This window comes from Piliocolobus tephrosceles, chromosome 3 (genome assembly GCF_002776525.5).
Source record: "Piliocolobus tephrosceles isolate RC106 chromosome 3, ASM277652v3, whole genome shotgun sequence".
Classification (NCBI taxonomy): domain Eukaryota; kingdom Metazoa; phylum Chordata; class Mammalia; order Primates; family Cercopithecidae; genus Piliocolobus; species Piliocolobus tephrosceles.
In genome coordinates this window covers 21290203-21313959 of record NC_045436.1, presented here as the reverse complement: position 1 = coordinate 21313959, position 23757 = coordinate 21290203, and the positions used below count along the sequence as shown (strand labels likewise).

Sequence of the window (23757 nt, the reverse complement as noted above, 5' to 3'; positions counted from 1 at the left end):
CCCTGTACTTTTCCAATAATTGAGGTATTTTATAAGGGTGAAGATAATACACTATAATCATATAAATCAAAATTTGGTAAAAAGAAAAGAAAAGCAAGAAAGAGAGGCTAAAATGGGGCACAAATTATATTCTACGATTCCTAGGAGCAAGTGTGAATGACACATTTCAGAATGTCTATCAGATAAACAGTTATTTATTCTCAGCACTAATATCAGATAAGAATTTTCTGGAGGATTCTTACAAAAGGCACACTGTGTGGGCATAATAAAGAATGCCCCTACCAACTCCTTACAGTAGATAGTATGACAATTTCCACAAGCCTACTTTGGACTCAGCTTTATCTGTGGATGGACCAAGACAAAAGAACAAATTGACAGGTGCAGTTCTACACTCTGGTCAAAGTGATATGGTCTCTTTACTGCTAAGCATTCCATACCCTGCCATTGGGCCACCACTGGACACCGTTCTAGGGGAACATGTGCTGCTTATCACCTACACCTTGTGTTGTTTGCCACCTTCTCGAATGTGTATGCTATACAGACCCATCAGGAGAGCAAGCTCTTGGAAGGTAGCAACTATGTTTCCCAACCATGATTTTTGTTACAGTTTGCACATATTTATTGCTCAATAAATCTTCACTGACTAATATAGAGTAGTTATCCCAAATTACGGTACATAATATTACAGGTACATTAGATGATTTAGCATGACACACAGAACATTAAATAATTATAAATCAGTTTTACAAAATGAAAAGCTAGACGGGCACAGTGGCTCATGCCTGTAATCCCACCACTTTGAGAAGCCAAGGTAGGCAGATCACTTGAGGTCAGCAGTTTAAAACCAACCTGGCCAACCTGATGAAACCTCAACTATACTAAAAATACAAAAATAATTAGTCGAGCGTGGTGGCAAGCGCCGGTAATCCCAGCCACTTGGGAGGCTGAGGCAGGAGAATGGCTTGAACCCGGGAGCTGGAAGTTGCAGTGAGCTGAGATTGCACCACTGCACTCTAGCCTGGGCTACAGAGTAAGACTCGGGCTCAATCAATCAATAAAATATCTTCTTTCCAGTCCTCTTCTATTCTTTCTGATAACCCTAGAAAGTCCAGAGGCAATAGACCACTATTCTTTCTCTAAAAGTTGATAATCTCTTTTTGTAGCAAAGAGAGAGCAGCTTTAGCTGAGAACCATGTTAACTGCATCTATTCTTATGGCTTCCTTAATTTTGAAACCAAAGATCCTGGCTTTCTATTTATAGTTGTAGTAAATATGAACTTTCCTTTTTAAATACTCTAAAATGTGTATGCATTTAAGAAAAGGATTAACAGTTCCAGTGGTGTGCAATGTGGATATATGTCAGTAACTAAAATTGGGTGCTCAAGTCTGGAGGTATATCCAGAGGCATTGTGAGGTCAGAAAGCCTAGACTGATGCTAATTCCCTTTTTGTTCTCTATTTATTAGGGTTACTGGATAGCAACAAGCTTCTTCTACCTTCCCAGGTTCTACTGCACATTTTCTTAGGTTTTGTTTGCTTGTTATTATTTTGTTGTTGTTGTTGTGTCTTTAAAAAAAAATAAGAAATTGGAAACAGTGTTACAAATAAACTTAGAAAATAATTTTTCTTTCAGTCTCTCAACCCTTAAGTTAGGGGATTCTTTCTTAGGTGACTACCTCAATATTGTCTGAAGAGGACATTAGAGCTCATGATGTAATTCCTTCCCTGCACTCCCATCCCTAGCTGTAAACAGTCCCAAGGGAACTACAGGTTTAGCAGTAGGGCTGTCATTCTTTAAATGACTATTTGTGTATGTAATCTCTGTTGCTACTGAATTACATAATTTGCTCCAATAAAATGAAAAAGCTTTAGGGATAAGAATTGTTTGTTAGATTAGCAGGGGAAGATGTTTGAACTAAAAATTAAATAGAACTCTAATTATGAGAAGACAACACTATTAAAACAAACGGAGTAGCTTATATAAAATGTAACCCTATAGGTACTAAATGCTTTCCAGTAGCATACATTTAATAACTATCATTATTACATCATTATAAGTATAACAAAACTTTACCTTTGACTGAGAAAAACTTAAATCAGCATTTTGGAATTTTGCTGGAATATATTTTCTTGCAAATAAATTTGCCAATACTAACACGAGCTTTTCCATCACATCTTGGGAAAACTGTTGTGCGCCTATTTAAATAAGGAGCATTATTGTAAATAAGAGTAATGTTGATTCCATGTATTTTGTGCTTAAACTTGTTTTTATAGTACATTACCTTTCATTGAAGGCAAAATTTTCTAGTAAATATATATCTCGGAAATTGACCATATTTGCCACACTATGTACACATTTAATTTTTTGGTTAAGACAGGAGCTTTTACATTCTGTGCCTTGTTTTTCATCCTTGCTATACCAGCCCTAGTTCCCAACCCAGAATGTTTACTAACTGCTTTCCTGACTTGCACTCTCCTTTCTTCAGGCCATCTTAAGAGTGATCAGTCTTTCCAAAGCATGAATATAAGCATGTCCCCCACTTACTCAAAAATCTTTGAGGTTATCTCAATGGCTAATTGAAAAATCCAGGTTCCTTGGCCTGCCACTTAGGGTGTTTCAAATGCTGTCAAAACGAAGCTCCCAAACTTACCTACCAACACTTCTAAACACTAGTTCTAGGTTCTGGTCATCTTGACCTACTCTCCATTCCCCATAACACATGAGCACCATACCATAGGCATTAAGAGGTGGCTAGGTTTAATTAAGTGGGCTCTGAAGCATACTAGAATCACATGACCATCAGGAACTTATTCTCTTTCTATGCTTCTCAGTATTCTCTTCTGCAAATATTCTTTATCAGTTAAGTAATACATAAGTAGCCCCCAAATACTCTATTAGAATAAATATAAGTTGACTTTTAGTGTCTAATTTTTTGGTATCTGTAAATCTGAACATATACTTAGTATTTATTTGCTTCAAAAAAAAGAGAAGAAGGAGGAAGAAGAGAAAAACATATCTGAGGTTTTGGCTTTTCAATAAATATGTTGCCATTTTTGGACTACAGGTATAAAACCCAAGCTTACCTTTCCAGGCTGGCTTACAGAGATTATGGAAAAGGCCTCTCTTGAGAAAATTTACAAAAACAAGATTTGAAGGTTCATGACCATGCAAATATGATGCAAGTCCTGCAAATTTTTTTGGAGTACCATTTTTATTTAAATAGTCCTAAAAATAAGGAAAAAAACATTGATTTAACTTACCATGTACTCAAATACCATAAAATACCAGGGTGAGTGATTGACAAATATTATCTGACTTCATTTATTAATAAATGATAAGTAACATTATCATTGAATGCAGCTTACAGAAAGTTCAGTTGGTTTAGCATAGAAAGAAATTTACAAAGTATTAAAGAGAACAGGAAAGCCAAAGCGTGATCATACCTCTTTGATCAGGAGCTGCAAAGAAAACAAAAAATAAAGTTTCAAAGTCTTCATGGCTCTTGGTCTCTTAAAAGACAGCAATGAATGCTTTAGCACTGACAACACCTATAAAAGAAGAGTACTTTAATTTATCTAGTTTTAAACAGTATTTGTAAATACTGATATGTAATAAATAGTACACATACATACTATATAGATAATGTTACCAGATCTCATGTGAAAGTAAATTTCACTTGATTTCACATTATCTCTTTGACTGTGTCTTCACATGGTACATGCTTCCTTGAATTAAATACGTCACATAAAGCAGAATTGTTATACATAACACAGATTGGCAAATAATCTGCTAAATCTCTGAAACAGTGGTGACTCATAGTGGCCTGAACAAATAAAGTATGAAAGCCAATCTGGCTTACAAGTTTAGCTCTCTTAGGCCTAGAAGGCAAATTGAGTAATTACATTGTTCTGAGTCTTGAGTTATCCCATCAAACCTGATGGAACTAGGTAGAGTGCAGTCAACAGAATGGAAATATTTGGATCTGTGTCATCACCCAAATTTCATGTCAAATTGTAATCCCCAATGTGGGAGGTGGGGCCTGATGGGAGGTGATTGGATCATGGAGCTGAATTTCCCCTTTGGTGCTGTTCTCGTGATAGTGAGTTATTGTGAAATCTGTTGTTTAAAAGTGTGTAGCAGCTCCCTTCTGCCTGTCTTCCTCCTGCTCTAGCCGTGTAACACATGCCTACTTCCCCTTCACCTTCTGCCATGACTGAAAGTTTCCTGAGGCCTACCCACAAGCAGAAGCTGCTTATGCTTCCTGTACAGCCTGCAGAATCATGAGCCAATAAAATATCTTTTCTTTATGAATTACCCAGTGTCAAGTGTCTCTGTATAGCAGTGTGAGAATGAACTAATACAGAAAGTTGATACTAATACAGAAAGATATATGAAAATGTGAAAGCGGTTTTGGAACTGGGTAGTGGACAGAAGTTGGAATTTTGTGGAGGGCTCAAAAGAAGACAGGAAGATGAGGGAAAGTTTGGAACATCCTAAAGACTTGTTAAACTGTTGTGGTCAAAATGCTAATAGTAGTATGGACAATGAAGTCCAGGCTAACAAGGTCTCAGATGGACATGAAGAACTTATTAGGAACTGGAGCAAAGGTCACTTGTTAAGTGCTAGCAAAGAGGTTAGCTGTACTGAGCTTCTGCTCTAGGGATCTGTAGAAATTTGAACTTGAAAGAGATCATTTGGCTGGGCACAGTGGCTCATGCCTGTAATCCCAGCACTGTGGGAGGCCGAGGAGGGCAGATCACGAGGTCAGGAGATCAAGACCATCTTGGTTAACATGGTGAAACACCGTCTCTACTAAAAATACAAAAAAAAAAAAAATTAGTCGGGCGTGGTGGCAGGCACCTGTAGTTCCAGCTACTCCGGAGGCTGAGGCAGGAGAATGGTATGAACCTGAGAGACGAGCTTGCAGTGAGCCGAGATTGCGCCACTGCACTCCACCCTGGCTGACAGAGCAAAACATCATCTCAAAAAAAAAAAAAAAAAAAAAGAAAGAAAGATATGATTTAGGGTATGCGGCAGAAATGAATTTCTAAGTAGTAAAGTGTTCAAGATGTAGCCTGGCTGCTTCTGTCAACCTATGTGCATATGTGTTAGCAAAGAAATGACCCGAAACTGGAACGTGTATTTGAAAGGGAAGCAGAATGTAAATCTGAAAAATTTGCAGCCTAGCCATGTGGCAGAAAAGAAAAGGCTACTTTCTCGGCAGGAATTCAAGCAGCCTGCATATATTTGTATAACTAAAAGGAAGGAAAACACTGATAGCCAAGACAATTGGAAAAGGCCTCATAGGCATTTCAGAGACCTTTGCAACATTCCCTCCCATCACAGGCTGAAGTGTAGTAGGTCATAGCTCACGGCAACCTCAAATTCCTGGACTCATGTGATCCTCCTGCCTCAGCCTCCCAAATAGCTGGGACTATAGGTACATGCCACCATACCCAGCCAGTGAAACTTTTTCTAATAAAGAAACCAAAGCAATTAAAATAGAAACCAAATTAAAAATCTAATTTAATATACTTATTACTTCAAAAACAACTTGAATGTGATAAATTGAAAAGGTTCTGAATATGATAAACACTATCAATTAAAGAAAACTATAGAAACTTCTCCTAAAAAAGTAACATATAAGAATAAAGAAAAGGATCCATATACATAGGCAGAAAAAGTCAAGTGACCTACAAAAAAACAGCAATCAGTAGGGCCACGATTATATCTCTACAACAGTAGATGCCAAAGAAAATGAAGCATCAACAATTTTGAAAACTAATGGCTCAAATCCAATAAATTTATGCCTGGTTAAATTGTCGTTACTACAAAAGAAACAAAAATCTCCTCGAATATGCAGGAGCCCAGAAAACAGGCCACCCTCATAAACGTTATTATATAAAAAACAACAACAAAAAACTTGAAAGTGTACTACTGTCTCCTCCTGGGAGATTAATCAAAATTAAGAGCTCAAGAATGGGGTCACTTTTACATAGAACTGGGTGTCGCTGTTCTCTGTGACTATCAACAGGCACACACCTGACTCACTACAGGGTTCTGGGAAGACTCTTCGTCTTGGCAAATGGAATCTGATGTAACTGGCCATGATAATGAATATATAAGAATATGGAAAACTTGGCAACCTTACCATGACATTTTATTAAATTTAAATTTTAATGTGAATTATATATTACTCAACATGGGGTTATACCCCCCAAAATTGTTCTGATTGAAAAAACCTCAGGCAAATTTACCAAATTCTGGTATCTAATTCAACATAACTGCATCCATTCTTTAAAAAGGAAACACTTACCCACATTTAGGTAGAAAAGACTGGGAGAAATATATCAAAATAATAAAGCAGTTTCCTTTGAGTAGCGGAACTATCGCTTCTTGGCCTTTTGGCTAAGATCAAGTGAGTAGTGGAACTAGGTATTAGTGAGTTTTCCTTCTTTCAGCCTTTCTATGGTTCCAAATAAACTTTTATAAACAGGTAATTTTATATTTAAAATACAGTTTTTATTTTTAATATAGCAATACTGTTTTCCTCATTCTTATCTGGAATTAAGAGTGATACATTTGAGAACAAATTCAATCTTTCATTTCAATTATAATTCTTCTGTTAATTCTTTAATGTAGAAATTTCTTGTTGATCTAATTAAGTGGCAAATGCTGACAACATAACAGAATTTAAGGTAGAAGCAAATCTGTTTTTCCACAAAAAATATATAGACAGTAAAAAACAAGTTATATTATCAGTTTTCACTTGTACTTGATCTCCCTTATAAAGGAAAAAGTAAAAAACAACATATAAAGAGAATGAAAAAGTTAGCAAGTGCTTTTCCCATTCTTCTCCTTAATGAATACTAAAGCAAAACAAACAAACAAAAAACCTAAAACTAAAATCATAAGACCTGAGACTATGAATGATAATAGCTAGCATTTATGTGTTTACTACTAATCGAATATGATGCTAAGAAGTCCTTGACTTGCATTAATTAGTTCATTTAATTTAACTACAATCTATAGTGGTTGTTATTGCCATTTTATGGCTGACAGTTCTGAGGTTTAGGAAAATGTAATCGCCTTATTAAAGTTTAATAGTCAGTAAATAATTAAACCAGGGATGTATTCCAGACCTTTATGAGCCTATAGCCAAAATTCAACCACTATACTACATTGCTTTTCACATATTAAAATAACCCTGGTAATTCTTAGTGCCTTAAGGTCTTTGGTGGTAAAACAAAATTAATTATTTTGTTCTGTCCTGAAGAAACATATAATAATCAAGAAAATACAACGCATTAAAAGAGTGATGAAACTGAAGAGATATTGCTACTGTTGACCTAAAAAATACTGAGGCAAAATTAATATAGAGTCCATTTGGGCCAAGGTTGAGGACAGCTATCTGGGACAGACACACTTCCAAGCTGTCCTAAGGAGTGTTCTGCTCAGCTTTTGTTACAAGATTTTTTTAAAGGCAAAAGGGGACAAGAAGTGGGCTGATACAAAGTTTTTTGACAGGAGTTCTCATAGTTCTACAGAAATAACATTGATTTGTGATTGGCTATACATTGTTGAACTACAGGGAATGAGGTATGGTGTCCAATGTATGGTGCTTTATGGCTACTTCATATCAGTTAGCCTAGAGCCCACAGAGCAAGTGGCCTCAAGAGGTAATTATTTAGCTCAAGAGGGGAGTGACACATGACTGCTGTCACACCCTGTCACATTCCAATGCCTCTCTGGGCCTGATAATTAAAGGGCACTCACATTCCTCAGATAAAAAGTTTCTTGGCTGGGCAGCTGCCTCACACCTGTAATCTCAACATTTTGGGAGGCCAAGGCAGGTGTGATGACTAACGCTGCTTGTCAACTTGATTAGATTGAAGGATTCAAAGCATTGATCCTAGGTGTATCTTGGAGGGTGTTGCCAAAGGAGATTAACATTTGAGTCAGTAGGCTGGGAAAGGCAGACACACCCTTAATGTGGGTGGTCACCACCTAATCAGCTGACAGCAAGGCCACAATATAAAGCAGGCAGAAAAACGTGTAAAGGCTAGACTGATTTAGCCTCCCAGCCTACATCTTTCTCCCATGCTGGATACTTCCTGCCCTTGAACATCAGACTCCAAGTTCTTTTGTTTTGGGACTCAGACTGGCTTCCTTGCTCCTCAGTTTGCAGATGGCCTATTATGGGGCCTTGTGATCATGTGAGTTAATACTTAATAAACTCTTCTTTATACATATATCTATCCTGTTAGTTCTGTCGTTCTAGAGAACTCTGACTAATACAGTAGGTGGACTGCTTGAGTCTAGGAGTTTGAGACCAGTCTGGGCAACAGTGAGCCCTCACCTCTACAAAAATAAAATAAAACAAAATAAAAATTAGCTGGGCATGGTGATGTACACCTGTAGTCCCAGCTACTCAGGATGCTGACATGGAAAGATCGCTTGAGCCCAGGTGATCAAGGCTGCAGTAAACCATGATTGCACTACTGCAGTCCAGCCTAGGACCCTATCTCCAAAAACAAAAACAAACAAAAAGAAAGTTTATTTTCTTTCTCGAGACAGACTTCTTAAAGAGCAGCAGACCTGACTAGAGCCAGGCCGGTAATGAAGACTGAACCTCAGGCAGCGTCCATCACGGTACCTTTGCCTTGGCATCCTCTGGGTCATCTCCCTTGGAAGCCAGCAGCATGAGTCGCAGGACCAGGGTTATGCTGAGAGGGAACTGTCCTCTCAGCTCAGGAACACTGGATGCAAGGAGTCTTTTTATTTTGGGCAATGGGATATCAAAGAAATATACATTTCCAAATAGGTCTTGACCTCTTCTTCCAGCACGGCCAGACATCTGGAAGCAGCAAAGAATCACAATGTAAAACCTCCCCAAATAATTTTCTATGAAGTCCAAAGATCTATGACTTTACACTTGTTATCCGGGGTTGTGTTCAATTGTGCATTCAGTCCTGAAACTAATCTATGTTAACATGGCACTTAAAAAATATAGTGTGGCTGGGCCAAAGAGATAATGAGGCATTGTGATATATATTTGGTCTTTGGCCCCAGTTGCTGGCATATGACTCCTAAAATCCTTGGACTCTCCAATATCTTTGTATGTGAATAAGTTGGCTGATGGCTGGCAGTCTCTAGGCAGCTTCAGGATGGGGACTGGTCACCAGAAAGACCAAGGCATGGTTAGAGGAATGGGACTTCCGGCCACTCCTTGCAATTTCCGGGGAAGGGAGAAGGGCTGAAGGTTAAGTTGATCACCAGTGGCTAATGGTTTAATTCATCAGGCCTGTGTAATGAAGTTTCCATAAAAACCTAAAGGGACTATCTCAAAGAGCTTCCAGACAGCTGAATACATGGAGGTTCCTGGAGGGTGGTGTGCCTGAGACGGCATGGGAGTTCCATGCCCCTTGACCCATACCTTGCCCTCACAGCTCTTCTTCTGTATCCTTTATAACATCCTTCATAATAAACTGATAAACATAAGTGTTTGAGTTCCATGAGCCACTCTAGCAAGTTAACTGAACCCAAAGAGGGGGTCACGGGAACCCCAACTTGAAGCCAGTTGGTCACAAGTTCCAGAGGACCAGACTTGTGACTGGTGTCTGAAGAGGAGGCAGTCTTGGAGACTGAGCCCTCAATGTGTGGACTCTGATGCTATCTTCAGGTTGGTAACGTGGAATTGAATTGAGCTGCAGAACTGACTGCTCACTTGGTGGTGAGCAGAAATCCCCACGCATCTGGTCACAGAAGTCTTGTGTGTTGATTATAGTGATTATTATAAAGTGAGATAATAGAAAAAGCAGTTTGTGCTTTCCTTATATTCAGAGGCAGCGTCATTAACAGGTATTCCCTATCATGCAGACAACCGTACTAAGGATTGTAAGATGATATGTAAAAGAAACTTATAAATGGAACCTGCTGTCAAGGAGCTTAGAGTCCATGTACCCCCCACTCTTTCTCACCACACACAGACAAAGAGAAGGAGAGAGAGAGGGAGGGAGGGAGGGATGGAGAGGAAGAGGGAGAGGGAGACGGGGAGAAAGAGAGAAGAATAGAACTAGAGAGTGGCTTAAATAGGGAAAGTTTTCAGCCTTGTTTTCAATCAGACCCCTTTTTGCAAATGAAGGATTCAAACTTCTTCAGTTCTGCTTGGTTGAAATAGTTGAGTCCTGACTGGGTGGTTTTAAGCTCCAAACCAGAAGAGTTTGCTGGATGTTTCTTTCAAACAGCTGGAAGTGGGGAATTCCAATCACACTTGGCACCACCAACAGCAACTGTTCCCTATTTAAGCCATTTTCTCTAACTCTTTTAACAAATAGAGTTAAAAGTAATGAAATTTAAAGTGTGCCTAAGCCTGTTGAGATACAAATCAAGTAAATGTATTGAAAGAGACAACATTTTGAAAGGCTTTGTGGAAAAGGTATGTCAAGGACCAACTAATTGCAGAAGAAATAACAGCCATTTATTCAATGTTTAATATGTGCTAGGCCCTTTGTATAAATTAGTTTTAGGCAATTGTCATAATAATCCAGTGAGGTAAAGAGTATTGTCAGTCCCAGTTAAAGATAAAGAAGGACGTCTAATGTGATTTTGAAAAAAAGAAAAAGAAGAACAAAGATGAGAAAACTGAGCACAGAGAACTTAAGTAACTTAGCCACAATCTAACAACTGAGAAGTAGCAGATTCAACTAATCCCTGATTTTTTTTTTTTTTTTTTTTTAATCAAAGTCATGTCCCCAAGGACCATGTGAGCCTGCCTCTGGGAATCCTAAAAATGAGATTCCTGAAGATTACATGGTAGACAACCCATGCAAAAAAATGACACCAGAGAAGAGAGCAAGAAGACAGAGATTAGAAAGATGGTTAGAAACAGTAAGAAGATTAGACTGATCAGGACAAATGTTCATGAGCATAAGAATATACATATTTTAGATAGAGAGTAAAAGGGATTTTGTTGATAAAGGGCTTGAATATTGCCAACGTTTCTATATTTGATCCCAGAGTAGAATTAGCCATCAAATGTTCCCTTGCCAGAAAATGACATGAAAAACTATGCTATCCATCATCTGCGGCACAGAATAGAATACGGGCAAATGATAACCAGGAGGACTGTTAAAGTAGGCCCCTGGCCAACAGACAGAATGGACTCCTGTGGCCGAGGTGCTCAAAGTTAAAACAGAACTAGGTAGCCACAGCAGGGTGAGGGAGTGGTCATGCACGCTGTGTTCTCAGAAACAGGTAAAGGTGTCAAAGGACCCTTCCTACAATCAAGCCAAACCAGCTGCTGTTGGTGGTGCTAAGATAAACTGTGGTTGGAAATCTCCACTCCTAGCTGTTTGAAAAAAACATCTGATGGAAACTTCTGGTTCGGAGCTTGGAAACCATTCGGTCAGGGCTCAACTATTCCAACCAATCAGAATGCAAGAAGTTTGAATCCTTCATTTGCAAACAAAGGATGTGACTGAAAATAAGGCTGAGAACTTTCCCTATTTAAGCCAGACCCTCCCTTTGTTCTTTGAAGAGCCCACTTTCACATAAAGGCTGAGTTTCTCCAATCTGCAGATTGTTTTTTACAGAAAATAAAACTCTGTTTTGTCTCTGCAGATCTCATGTCCTTTTGTTAACACTCTTATAATAGCCTTGGGTAAAGAATGAAGGAAGGAGGATGCTGGCTACAGAAATCGTGAGACAGAAATCTGAGGGCACCACTGCAGAAGAGTAATTGGATGACTTTTGTAATAGATCAAGCATCAAAAGCAAAGGAGAGAAAAGCATTAAAGATGACTCCGGAGTGAAACAGTGTGCACAGTAAATGAAGAAGGAAATGTTTATTAAGGACCTTCAATGTGTCTCTGTCCTAGTTCACTTAATCCTTACAGAGGCGGTGGGGTAGTGATTATCACAGACATTCTGGAGATAGAGAAGGAAGATCCAGCAGTTCAGATATCTCACCTGAAGTCTCACATCTGTTTGACAATAATTACCTCATGTCTGCAGATTTTCCGTGATCATGGTTTCCAATATACCACAACTGAAAATGATAGCCTAGCATAGATGGATGCACATTGTACAGAAGAAATCATCAGTTCCACAAATACCTTCAGCATCTCTTGTCATTCCCATGCTAATTGTTATTTGAGATACAAATTCCTTAATGGAATTTACAAGAGTACATAACAACAACAGTGAAAGAACAAGCGCAATCACATTTCCCCAAAGCTGGAGTAATCAAACAAGACTTCAAAGAAAACACATAAGGACAGTTCAATCAGACCCTTGTAAAGGGGCTACGATTTCAATCAGGGGAAAGAAGGGAAAGTCTCTAAGAGGAAGAAGGAGAGCAAAGGTCCTGATTAACAAGGCATAGCAGAAATGAGAGGTCAGTTACTAAAACAATTTGTGCCAGAAGGTTCTCACTAGGAAAAAACAATAAATAAATATATATACATTTAAAAATCACATGGTGATCAGGATGCAAAGGGCCCTACTAATAACAGCTGGCATTCATCGAGCACTTACTATGTGCCGGGCACAGTTCTGAGTGGTGTACATTTTTCAGTTAGTCCTCATAATAACCTTCTGAAATATAATTATTCTCACCATCATACAGATTGAGAAACTGACACCTGAGAAATTAACTAACGTGTCCGTGGTTGAACAGCTAGTAAAGGGTAAGGTCAGACTTAAGCCTAGGGAATCTAGGACCAGATCCCCCTATATTCATCCTTACATACACTCCTTCAGAAACACTGTGAAGATTTAGTACATAGGTAACCGAGGCAAGACTTGAGCCAGCCACCAGGGGAGGGGCAGGGCAACAGGCTGGTTTGAACGTAGGCAGAATCAAGGTAATGCTGACATGGTGGTGAAGAGGCCCAGGAAAGGATACCAAGAGACTGTGAAAGCAATAAGGGCATTCTGATGACTAGAGAAATCCCAGGCTTATGCCAATAAGGAGACTTCTGCAGACCCTGGGAGGCAGCGAATATGTTTTTGCTTATGGGAGAAAAGTGACTCATTAGGACCCAGGCAGCACACTATGGTAGGCAGCTTTCTCAGTGGCTGCTCCCAATGATTCTAATAATCACAGCTTCCTGCTACTTACAGCCTTGTGTAATCTGCTCTCCTTGATTGTTGAAGAAAAGCCAGAAAGGTGAAGCTAACAAGTATTCTCTTTATTTTACAGGCAATAAAGTCCTATGAAGATTGAATAACATGAGGAAGACACCTAGGAGCAGGTCATGACATGTATTTGACTCATAATAAATGCCATTTGAAGGAATATATAAATGAGTATATTTTAAACGATAGAAAATGGAAAGACCAAAAGGAGAAAACGGCATGTTAGCAGAAAATCCACATCATTTTTTTTTTAATTAACACAGTAAAGCATATTATTTGCTTTAAAGACCTAATATAAAATACATAGTTCAGGGGTCTGTATTACCCGCTGTGCTAGGAAAAATCACACTCCCATGAGACTAGATTCCTCTATCAAAAAAAAGCTAGAAGGAAGGAAGATGCATAGCTTCATGCCTTATATTCAAATAGATCTAGAGAAAGAACAAGATTTTGATACAGCTGGACAAAGTGACTGAAGTCAGTTCCTGGGAAATCAGCTTTGGAGACTGAATTTTCTATTTATATTTCTAAATAATAACTTAACCGTTGAGTGAGAAATGTAAATCCACAGGTAGATTTTCTTTTTTAAAACTTTAAAGTTTAAAACATAGTAAATGCTTACTTCTAGTTGGAAGATGTGTCAAAATACTGAGGTGAAGTCAAAATAATGACAGCTAAACTAAGGCTGTAGCTATAAGATCATGACGAAACTGAAATGTATGAAATACTTTTGGTACAAAAGTGCAAGCAGTAGAACTAACATTTTCTGGTTCTCATCATATGACACATCCTTCTAGACAAATTGTAAATAACATGGAAATGCATTTCTGATTTAAGTGCATTTCTCTAAACAGGGGCAACCTGATATTTGGGATGATTAGGTGGTTGTTGAGGGTTTTAAGTGCAAGGGGTAATTCCCAGAAAGGTCTGCCACCTGACCCTTGAGAAACAAACAAAATCCATTCACAGAAAAAATATATTTTATTCTGTCCTAGGAGATAATGCTAAGTCATCAGGGCAGGATAACAAAGTAGTTCCACTTTCATTATGGTCCATAGTAAATAAATGATGTTGGATTTCTTCCAAACAAGTGATTCTGGCAAGGAAGAGAAAAAGGGAGACCATAATTCTGAAGGAAACAAAAGTCCCTTAAGAGAAACTTTGCTCACTACATGAAAAGGAGACAGACTGAAAAATTCCAGCTCAGGGACTTTCTGTTTTCCCTAACAGCACATGGTAAAAGGTGAAATGGTCTATAGCTATACTTGAGAAAAGGAAAATATGGCTTTTAAGGGTGAAACAGCAACATCCTAAAACGTCATGAAATGGAGATAAACTCCTTTTCTCTGTAAAATCACAGTCTTCACATTCCAGTCTAGGAGAGTTCACATGATCTACATTTGAATAAGAAAAGAGGAAAATTTCAAGAATAAGCAAAATGAAAAAATTTATATTTTATAATTTATCTTTCATATTTCAAGACTAGGAAAAAATTATTGTCAGGTTTTTTTTTTTTAGCAGTATGTAGAGAGGAAGTAATTTTTCACCCCTTTGACTTGCAATATATAGCACATATAGGATGTCACATAAGGAAATGAGAAGATGCTCAGGTATAACATCTTTGTCTTTGTGTCTATAGCCCTTCTCTTTTATTTTTATTTTTCTCACTCTCAAACTTGTTTTTCTTTATCTCTCTTTCCTCCCTCGCCTTATAAGACAGAAATATTTTTATCCTTGATTTTTAAAAAGTTATCTAGAGACCTCCAAGTAACATTTCTCACTCCAGAAATTCCACTAAAATGATAATGAAAACTTTTTTTAAAAAAAAGCATAAACCCCCAAGAAGGTGAATGGTATTAAAGTTTTGGAATTTGGAAAACAGGTGGTCAATGGCTCCTAAATACTCAATACTAAACTTGAAGTAAGGAAGTCAAAACCTACCTAATTTAAATGACAGGATTCCCAAAAGACCCAGGAATTGATAATACCAAGTGCCACACACAGAGAAAGGCAAATTAAAGGAAACAGATAATGCAAGGAATTTCAGACCATTTTACATACTCCCAGAAAAATAAAATAAAGGAGCACTATAAAGGATCAAGAATCAGAACAGCTGTATATTTCTCAAGAAATATAAAAACTACACTAAAAACTGAACTACATTATTAAGCCAATAAATGCTAACTGTGAGAAAATAGTGAAACAGATAAACCACACAACATGAAGCAACAAGATCTCAGGCCACTCAACTCAAAAATGCTATGCCACATAGGAAGTAAAAGGAAGGACACAAACTGTAGCCTGTTACCAGATGCGAGTGCCACATGGTTCATTATTTCACACTCAGCCTTCAGCAGTGGGAGTTAAAGAGTCAGAGAGTTACCTGTCTGTAATTTAAAGCATCCAGATAGACTGAGTCTTGAGCAAACACAACAGATTTGCATGGCATGTGGATCCCTGAGGCAAGTGTTCCAGTAGCTGTCACTACCTAGGAAAAAAAAAAAAGAAGAAGAGTTCATACACAATATAGCATCTCTATAAGGAGACAAGGTCTATTTTCCACTCCAGTCACTGAAGAACTCTTAGAGCTTTAATAAACCACATATCATTAAAACTAACATACTAGCCCCACTGTTCTTGCAACTGCCTGAGTATTCAAAGAACACTGCTACTTCAGCATCCTAACTGTTGCCGTTTGCTCACCCTAAAATCATTTTCTCTAAATCTCCATTTGCAGGCTTTGTCTGATCTCTACATAAATGTCCAAAAAGACTTCCTGCACCATCATTTCTAAAATAACCATGTTTACTTGTCCCTCCAAGACCTTAAGTATCATGAGGACATGGGCATTGATCTCTCTCAGCCACTGCTGTACCCTCAACACCTGGAAGAGTATTGGACACAGAGCAGATGCACAATAAACATGTATCCAATAAATGCATGAATGAATGAAGAACTAGCATACACATTTTCCTTAAGATGGGGTAATAATGTTTTGCCTTATATATTCTGGACAACCACCTTCTCTTATTCTCATGTTTGTTTATGGAGGTTTTATCCAAACAGATAACTGATCTAATTAATTGAAGCATAATAAAGTTACATTTTCCTTCTTATGTACTTTTGTAATATCAGTTATGTGCCCAATCACCTATTTAGTGCTAGATGCATATAGCTGCTCTCTCTTCCTGTCAAATACATTAAAATTAACCTGTGCCATAATTATTTCAATTATTTAATGATGAAGAATAAGCAAAAAGACTTTCTAATTGATATTTATAAACCCATCCAAATTCAACCCATTATTTGTTCATCTTTAAAAGTTCATCAATAAAAAGGAAAGGCTCAAATCACTAAACTTGAGAATTTAGCCATAACGAGTACCATTAAAAAAAAAAAAAAAATGTATCTGGCTAGGTGTGGTGGCTCACATCTGTAATCTCAGCACTTTGGGAGGCAAGGCAGGTGGATCACATGAGTTGATACCACAGCTATACTACTTCATTATAAATATTATTTTTCAGTGTATAAATAATTTTTAAACTCCTCTAATAAATGGGATAGATGGAGAAGCAGAACAGTCCAGCAAGTTGTAATAAAAAGACACTGGTTAGATGAGAAAAACAACTGGTATAATTTTTTACCTTTTACTGGTATTCAGCATCATATATGCACAACTTTATTTTTGTAATGCAAAGAAATGTACCTACCCTAATAAGCCCTTTTACAAAGAGTATTTCAACGAACTCTTTTTCTTTAAAATACATGCCGCTGTGATGATATCCAATCCCCCTTTGTGCTAAAGCCTTCAGTTCTTTGCCGTTTCTTGTAAATCGCACTCGTTGTAATACCCTATCCAAAGTCTAAAAGGAGAGAAGTGTAAAACAATTGATCATGTATTTTATTTAATTTCAAGCTCAATCAGAACCAAAGGACATTTTCATGAACAAATCACTCACATCTTGCACACAGTGAGGCTGTCCTTTGACCCTGAACCTACATGTTTTATGACTACAGAAACAATCTGCCCATTTTTGTGAACAGACTGTCTCAGAGAAGAGGCACTCATAAACCAAAGGCGAAGGTGCTATTGAAGCAGCAGATCAAATGCCCAGGACAGATGAGTAAACGGTCTTCTGCTGCCTGAGAGAGAGAGACTAGTTCTCTACTGGAACCTTAAGAGTCCTTTTCAAGCAAAGAGAGAGAGACTTCTCCAAGAAGGCAGAGCAAGACTCTACTCTAGATGCTCAGAGAATTCTTACTTTCACTGTGAACCACTCAGAAGTCATATCCAACCCCTTTAAAATGTCCATACCCTCACGCCCTACTTCCAAGAATGTATCCTCGGGAGGAAATCCAGCAGTTGGCAAAGATGTCAAAGGTAAAAATATATTACAAGAACAAGAAAAAAATAATAAAAATAGCCTATGCAGCCTAGAGTAAGACAACTGGTTATATAAATTATAGTCATCCACATAAATATACTCTATGAAGCTATTAAAATAATAATGTAGCTCTATTGTTGGCAAGAAATAAATAGGTAAGGGAGGAAAGGAGATTACAGACTAATTTGTATATAATATGGCCTATCTTATTAACAAATAAATACACGGAATATCTATGTGAGTGTGGACATGCTTGTGACTACAGGCAATAGAAAAAAAATATCTGATAGAACAGTGAGTCTCTCTGAGCTGTGACATTATTTTTATTTTCTATTTTCAAGTACTTCTCCAATGGACATAAATTACTTGCATAATAAAAAATGTTTAAATGCCATACTATCCTTGGATATTTCATTATCTGTTTAATAAAATGTTTTGAATGTTATATAGAAGGTCTCTGAAATTGAAACTTTCAGTTGATATTATTTAAAATACATTGTGTCACATAAACCCAAATGTGACCAGTATTAAAATATATCATATTGAATTGAATTCTAGAATCAGGCTATAAACTAATCCAGGATAATAGAGTGGAATAAAATAAGAGGCTGACATTCACACTGAGCAAGGAAGAGTCACCTATAGAACTTCAGCACATTAAATTGGGATAATCATTACAAAACAGACAAAATAATACACAGAGATAATCATATTTCAAAGGTATTACACAAGTCATTTCAGTATTCAAAGATATTAACAATCACTATGATAAAATGTCACAACTGTAAAGTATTATATTAATAATTCTCTGACGTACTGAGCCTTTGTCCCTGGTAACCTCAGTGTGCAGGGCTTTGACATCAGCATACGTGTGGTCCTCAGAGATTTCCAGAATCTTCAGATTCTCCAGGAAATGAATATATTCAGCTCTATACATTAGTTTTCTTTCCAGTTTTTCAGCCCTCTTTGGGTTTTTTTTAATGCTATTATTTAAAAAAAAATAAACTTTTAAGTAATGAAAACTCATATTCAGTTACAGCAAGAAGCCTAAGGCCCCACAGATTTCGCTTGGTCATCCGACATTGACAGTAGCTCCATCAATCCTGACTTGGTCTCCCCTTCCTCACATGTACTTCCACCATTTTATCCAGCAGTCAGAGCCCCTCATCAGCAAAATCCCCTGTATTTTCTTCCTTTTCTCTGCAAAATTTCTCCTCCTTCATGCGGTAACAGATACCCAGTTCTTCTCAGGAAAATTTCTGCTCCTGAATGTCTTGAGCAGTGGCCAGAGCAAAGTGGAAAAGCAAAGGGGGTGGGGTGCATGGCACAGTCTAGAATGAGTTAGCACATCCTCTGATCCCACTAACTCTGGTCTAATGAAGAGGGTTCCAGACAGAAAAGGGTATCTTAAATATTCATGCTGACAACAGAGACCCTTCCTGACTAGGCCTAAGAGAAAAATTGATTATACCATTAAATATTCTTTATTTTCATGGCCAATATCGTTCACTACACATCCAACTTGAAATGTAGTTTCTAGTCCTGAAAAAAGACTGACCGAAGAGAATCAGTCACCGAGAAGACCTGGAGCTTCAACATCTCTCTCCCAGGTACTTTTCCCTTCTCCTATGTCCAACAAGCAGAAAAAAGACCAAAGCAGTGGTGAAATCAATAGAGAGCTTGCCCTAGTCTTTAGGAAATATCTGAATTACAAAGGCTATGAAAGTTGTTTCATTATTGTTACAGACTGAACGTTTTTGTCCCCCTCAAAACAAATTCATATGTTGAAATCCTAAACTCCACGTGTGATATCAGAAGGTGGAGTCTTTGGGAGGTGATTAAGTAATAAAGACAAAGTCTTCATGAAAGGGACAGGTGACCTTATAAAATTGCCTCCAGAGAGATCCCTCGCCCCTTCCACCATGTAAGGACACAGAGAAGACAGCTCTCTATGAACCAGGAAGCAGCTCTGTCAACACCTTGATCTTGGACTTCCTAACCTCCAGAACTGTGAGAAATAAATTTCTGTTTAGAAGCCACTTAGTCTATGGTAATTTGTTATGGACTAAGACAAATGTTGAGGGAAGGTTTAATTAGTCTTTCAAAAGTGTTCATGAAGCACTATTACTACGTGCCAGGCAATATGCTATTAGTAGGGGACTCAAAGAAGAATATGCAGTTCTTGTAAGGGAACTCCCAATCTAAAGAAAATAAAGCTATGGAAACAATTGCAATGCAGTGTTATAATTGATCCAAATGTTTTAATGATTCAAATTGGAATGACAACAAAAGACAAAGGGTAATAAATCTATCTGAGGGAATCATTATAAACTTCAGAGAGAAGACAGATTTAAAACAAAAGATGTGGGGAAATGAGCAGATTTATGAGCCAACAGAAAGGAAGGCCCTCCATGTAGACGCAGTGTGTAGTACATAGCTTCAGATGGTAGAGAGCAATTCGTGTGAGTGCATGCCTACCCTTTAACAACTCTACCAAGCAATTCAGAAGGAAGAACTTTGTATGTAGGACAATCTAACTAAATGTGCACGTTAGAACTGATGGCAGCAGTGGCCAATCTGGGGCGGCCGCTGCCATGACACTGGCTTCAGTGGGGGAGGCGAGGCCAGGGCTGTGTGCTCCATGGAGCCAGCAGGAGCTGGGAATAGGTGGAAGTCCTGCCCACTTCCGAGTTGACAGGGTGGGAGACGCATTCCCCAGGCACAGCTGTAACCACCCAAGCTGCAGCTGCAGCTGCAGCCCCAGGCATCCCTGTGCTCTTGGGGGCCGGGAGCAGGCAGGAGCCCTGCCCTTATGGGCATAGCTGCAGCCACCCAATCCATGGCTGCAGACCTGGGCCTCCCTGTGCACTTGGGTGCCAGGAGTGGGCAGGAGCCCCACCCTCCCAGGTGTAGCTGCAGCCACCCAAGCTGCAACTGTGGGCCCAGGTATCTCTGTGCTCTCAGGGTCCCAGGAAGGCCACCTTGCCCCTGCAGGTTTGGAAGTGCCTGCTCCCACTACCTGGCCTCTCTCTGCTCCCAGTCCCTACTCCACAGGCTCAGAAGTGTCTGTTCCTGCTGCCTGGCCTCTCCCTGCTCCTGGCACCCACTCCAATCTCAGAGCAAAGTTGAGGCCAAGCCCAGGTGCTGTCACAACCTAGCCAGATATGTGCACGCTCAGGACAGTGCTGACATGCCAGTCCCCTGTTGGTTCGGCCCTTTCCAGACATTGAGTGCCAGTGAGCATGGGAGGGAGGCCAAGGTAGGGGCTAAGAGCAGCTCGGTGCTGGTCTGCAGGCGGCTCTTTGGCACAAACAGCCTGGGTGCCATGAACAGCAGCAGGAGGCAGACAAGCTCCAAGCAGAAAGGAGTGGGTCCCTGGTGAAGTTCCACCTTCAAGCTGGGGAAGGCCTGAAACCTGGGGGTTGGGCTGCCAGTCCTGTGGACCAGCATAGGAACTTACGGTGCTTTCTCCAGGCCTGCCCATGGCCACCCATGGACCAATTGGCACGCACTTCTTCTTCTCTGAATCCCATATAAACCTCAGACTCAGCCAGACTTGAGGACTCAACAGACGACCAGCTGCAGAGAAGAGCTACCCACTCCAGGGTCTCCTCTCTGCTGAGAGCTGAGCAGACGTCAGGATTACCAGCTGTGGAGGGGAGCTACCCACTCCATGGCCTCCTCTCTGCTAAGAGCTGAGGACTCAATAGGACAACCAGCTGCAAAGAGGAGCGACTCACTCCAGGGTCTCCTCTCCACTGAGAGTTGAGCACTTGACAGGATTACCTGCCTGCAGAGAGGAGCAACCCATCCAGGGTCTCTTCTCCGCTAAGAGCTCAACACTCATTGGGACATCCCACCTGCAGAGAGAAGCTACCCACTGCAGGTGTCCTCTGAGCTGTTTCATCTCCCAGTAAAGCTCTTCTTCACCTTGCTCACCCTCCACTTGTCTGTGTACCTCATTCTTCCTGGATGCAGGACAAGAACTTGGTACCCACTGAATGGCAGGGCTAAAAGAGCTATAACACAAACAGGGCTGAAACACACCCCTTGCTTGCCACGTTATGGGTGACAAGCAGGAGAGAAGAGAGAAGGAGAGAAGAGCTGCAGCCCTTCGAGGAGCCCAGACCTAGGAGCTCTCCAAGCCAGGGCTGTGATAACTTCTTTGAGGCTCTGCAGTTCCTGGCATCTCTGGGCACCACCATGTTCCCCAGTGCCAGCCATGGAAGCTGCTTGCAGTATGCCTGGTCCAGCCCCAGCCTCACAGGAAGCTGGTGCCTGTGCTAGTGCCTGGAGCTGCCCACCCCTCTGCAGCTAGCATGCCTGGCTGTGTGCAGCAAAGGTGACATTGGCCACAGAGGTTTCTGGCCAGAAAAGCAACACCCATTATAGAATCCCAAAACAGAACAATCAGACCAGCACTTGTACGTCAATAACATTGGAAGAGGTGAACCTGGAACAAGAAATTACACATGAGAAAAACTCCAAAGAATCCCAAATAACAAATGGCAAGCACATGAACCAAGGCAGAGCCAGTAAGTGAGGACGGACAGAATGGCAAGGAGAGAAGAAATATTTTGACCATAGAACTGTCAGAATTAATCAGACCTTGGGGAGAAAGGAAAAAAAAAAAAATCACAGCAGTGAAGTTCTACCCCACATATACAATTGGTATGGCAATTCATTCTATAGGCCACTCTTTTTATTTTTAAGTTTTATTTTAAGTTCAATGGTACATGTGCAGATTTGCTATATAGGTAAACGTAGGTTATGAGAGTTTGTTGTACAGATTATTTCATAACCCAGGTATTAAGCCTAGTGCCTATTAGGTATTTCTCCTGATCCTCTCTCTCCCTCTTCCTCCCACCTTCCACCCTCTGATAGGCCCTAGTGTGTGTTGTTCCCCTCTATGTGTCCATGTGTTCTCATCATTTACTTCCTACTCATAAGTGAGAACACACAGTATTTGGTTTTCTGTTCCTGCATTAGTTTGCTAAGAATAATGGCCTCCAGCTCTATCAATGTCCCTGTAAAGGACATAATCTCATTCTTTTTATGGCTGCATAGTATTCCATGGTGTACATGTACCACATTTTCCTTATCCAGTCTATCATTGATGGGCATCTTGGTTGATTCCATGTCTTTGCTATTGTGAATGGTGCTGCAATGAACATATGCATGCATGCATCTTGACAACAGAATGATTTATATTCCTTTGGGTAGACACCCAGCAATGGGATTGCTGGGTTGAATGGTATTTATGTCTTTTGGTCTTTGAGGAATCACCACACTATCTTCCACAATGGCTGAACTAATTTACACTCCCACCAATAGTGAATAACTGTTCTACAGACCAGGAAACCTCCAGGTTGTGCCCTGGGGCATGAATACAGGTTATGGTTAAGTAGGCTGAGGGCCTCCTAGGAGGCCCAGTTGATTCTTAGGCTTACAGGATGTAGTCCCACCTCTCCTGATTCCTAAATGAAATCTATCTACACGTATAAGAGGGATTCCCTTCCTCCCATCCTCCCACCCAAATTTACTCTATTTGCAAAAACAAGAACCAATAACAATAACAAGAACCCCTTTGTGGCTCAGGTCTCTAAACATTTCTGACAGTGTCTTGTAAATATTTTAAGTCCTTAGGGGCCAATTTGTTTAAGTAAACATTAATACTTACCTCCTTTTTTGTATTTTCTCCATTTGTTTTACTTTTTTAAATACTTCATCTATTTCAAAGACATCACTATGACATTCAGTGTGGAGATGGCTTTTTGTCTCTATCTTCTCCAGAAAAGTGCATACACTTCCAGCTCTTTTTTCCACATCACCATTATTAAACCTTAAAACAAATAAAATAGTGCTTTGAAAAGACTATGTTTCCATCCATATTGGTAAACCAAAATTAAAATTATAAGACCCCCCAATCATCTGAATAGACTTCATCCTAGGCCAGGGCACTCTAAAATTTCAACTGAAAGACTGGTTTAAGCCACAATGGGAAGTGGGGGTTTGACATACCTCACTATACTCTCCAGCATTAACACCAACACAGACCTTAAGTCTGATAATAAACATTTACAATCCATTCTCTCTGAAGCCTGCTACCTGGAGGCTTCATGTGCATGGTAAAACTTTGGTCTCCACAACCTTTTACCATAATCCAGACATTCCTTTCTGTTAATAACTATTTCAACCATTTCCCAATCAGAAAATTTTTAAATCTGCCTAT

At 39.4% G+C, this 23757-nt stretch overlaps 1 protein-coding gene across 2 annotated transcripts in view; it reads right to left on the bottom strand.

The window, feature by feature from the left end:
• Positions 1-23757, bottom strand: part of DDX60L (DExD/H-box 60 like) — a 112913-nt gene that overhangs the window by 17048 nt on the left and 72108 nt on the right. For both annotated transcript variants that reach the window (XM_023228720.2, XM_023228724.2), the window contains 8 exons: positions 23206-23367; positions 18343-18508; positions 16851-17003; positions 15524-15628; positions 8657-8857; positions 3444-3548; positions 3084-3225; positions 2074-2195 (listed from right to left, as the gene is read on the bottom strand). In XM_023228720.2, coding sequence (XP_023084488.2) covers positions 2074-2195; positions 3084-3225; positions 3444-3548; positions 8657-8857; positions 15524-15628; positions 16851-17003; positions 18343-18508; positions 23206-23367 — 1156 coding nt within the window. The remainder of the gene's footprint in view (positions 1-2073; positions 2196-3083; positions 3226-3443; positions 3549-8656; positions 8858-15523; positions 15629-16850; positions 17004-18342; positions 18509-23205; positions 23368-23757) is intronic.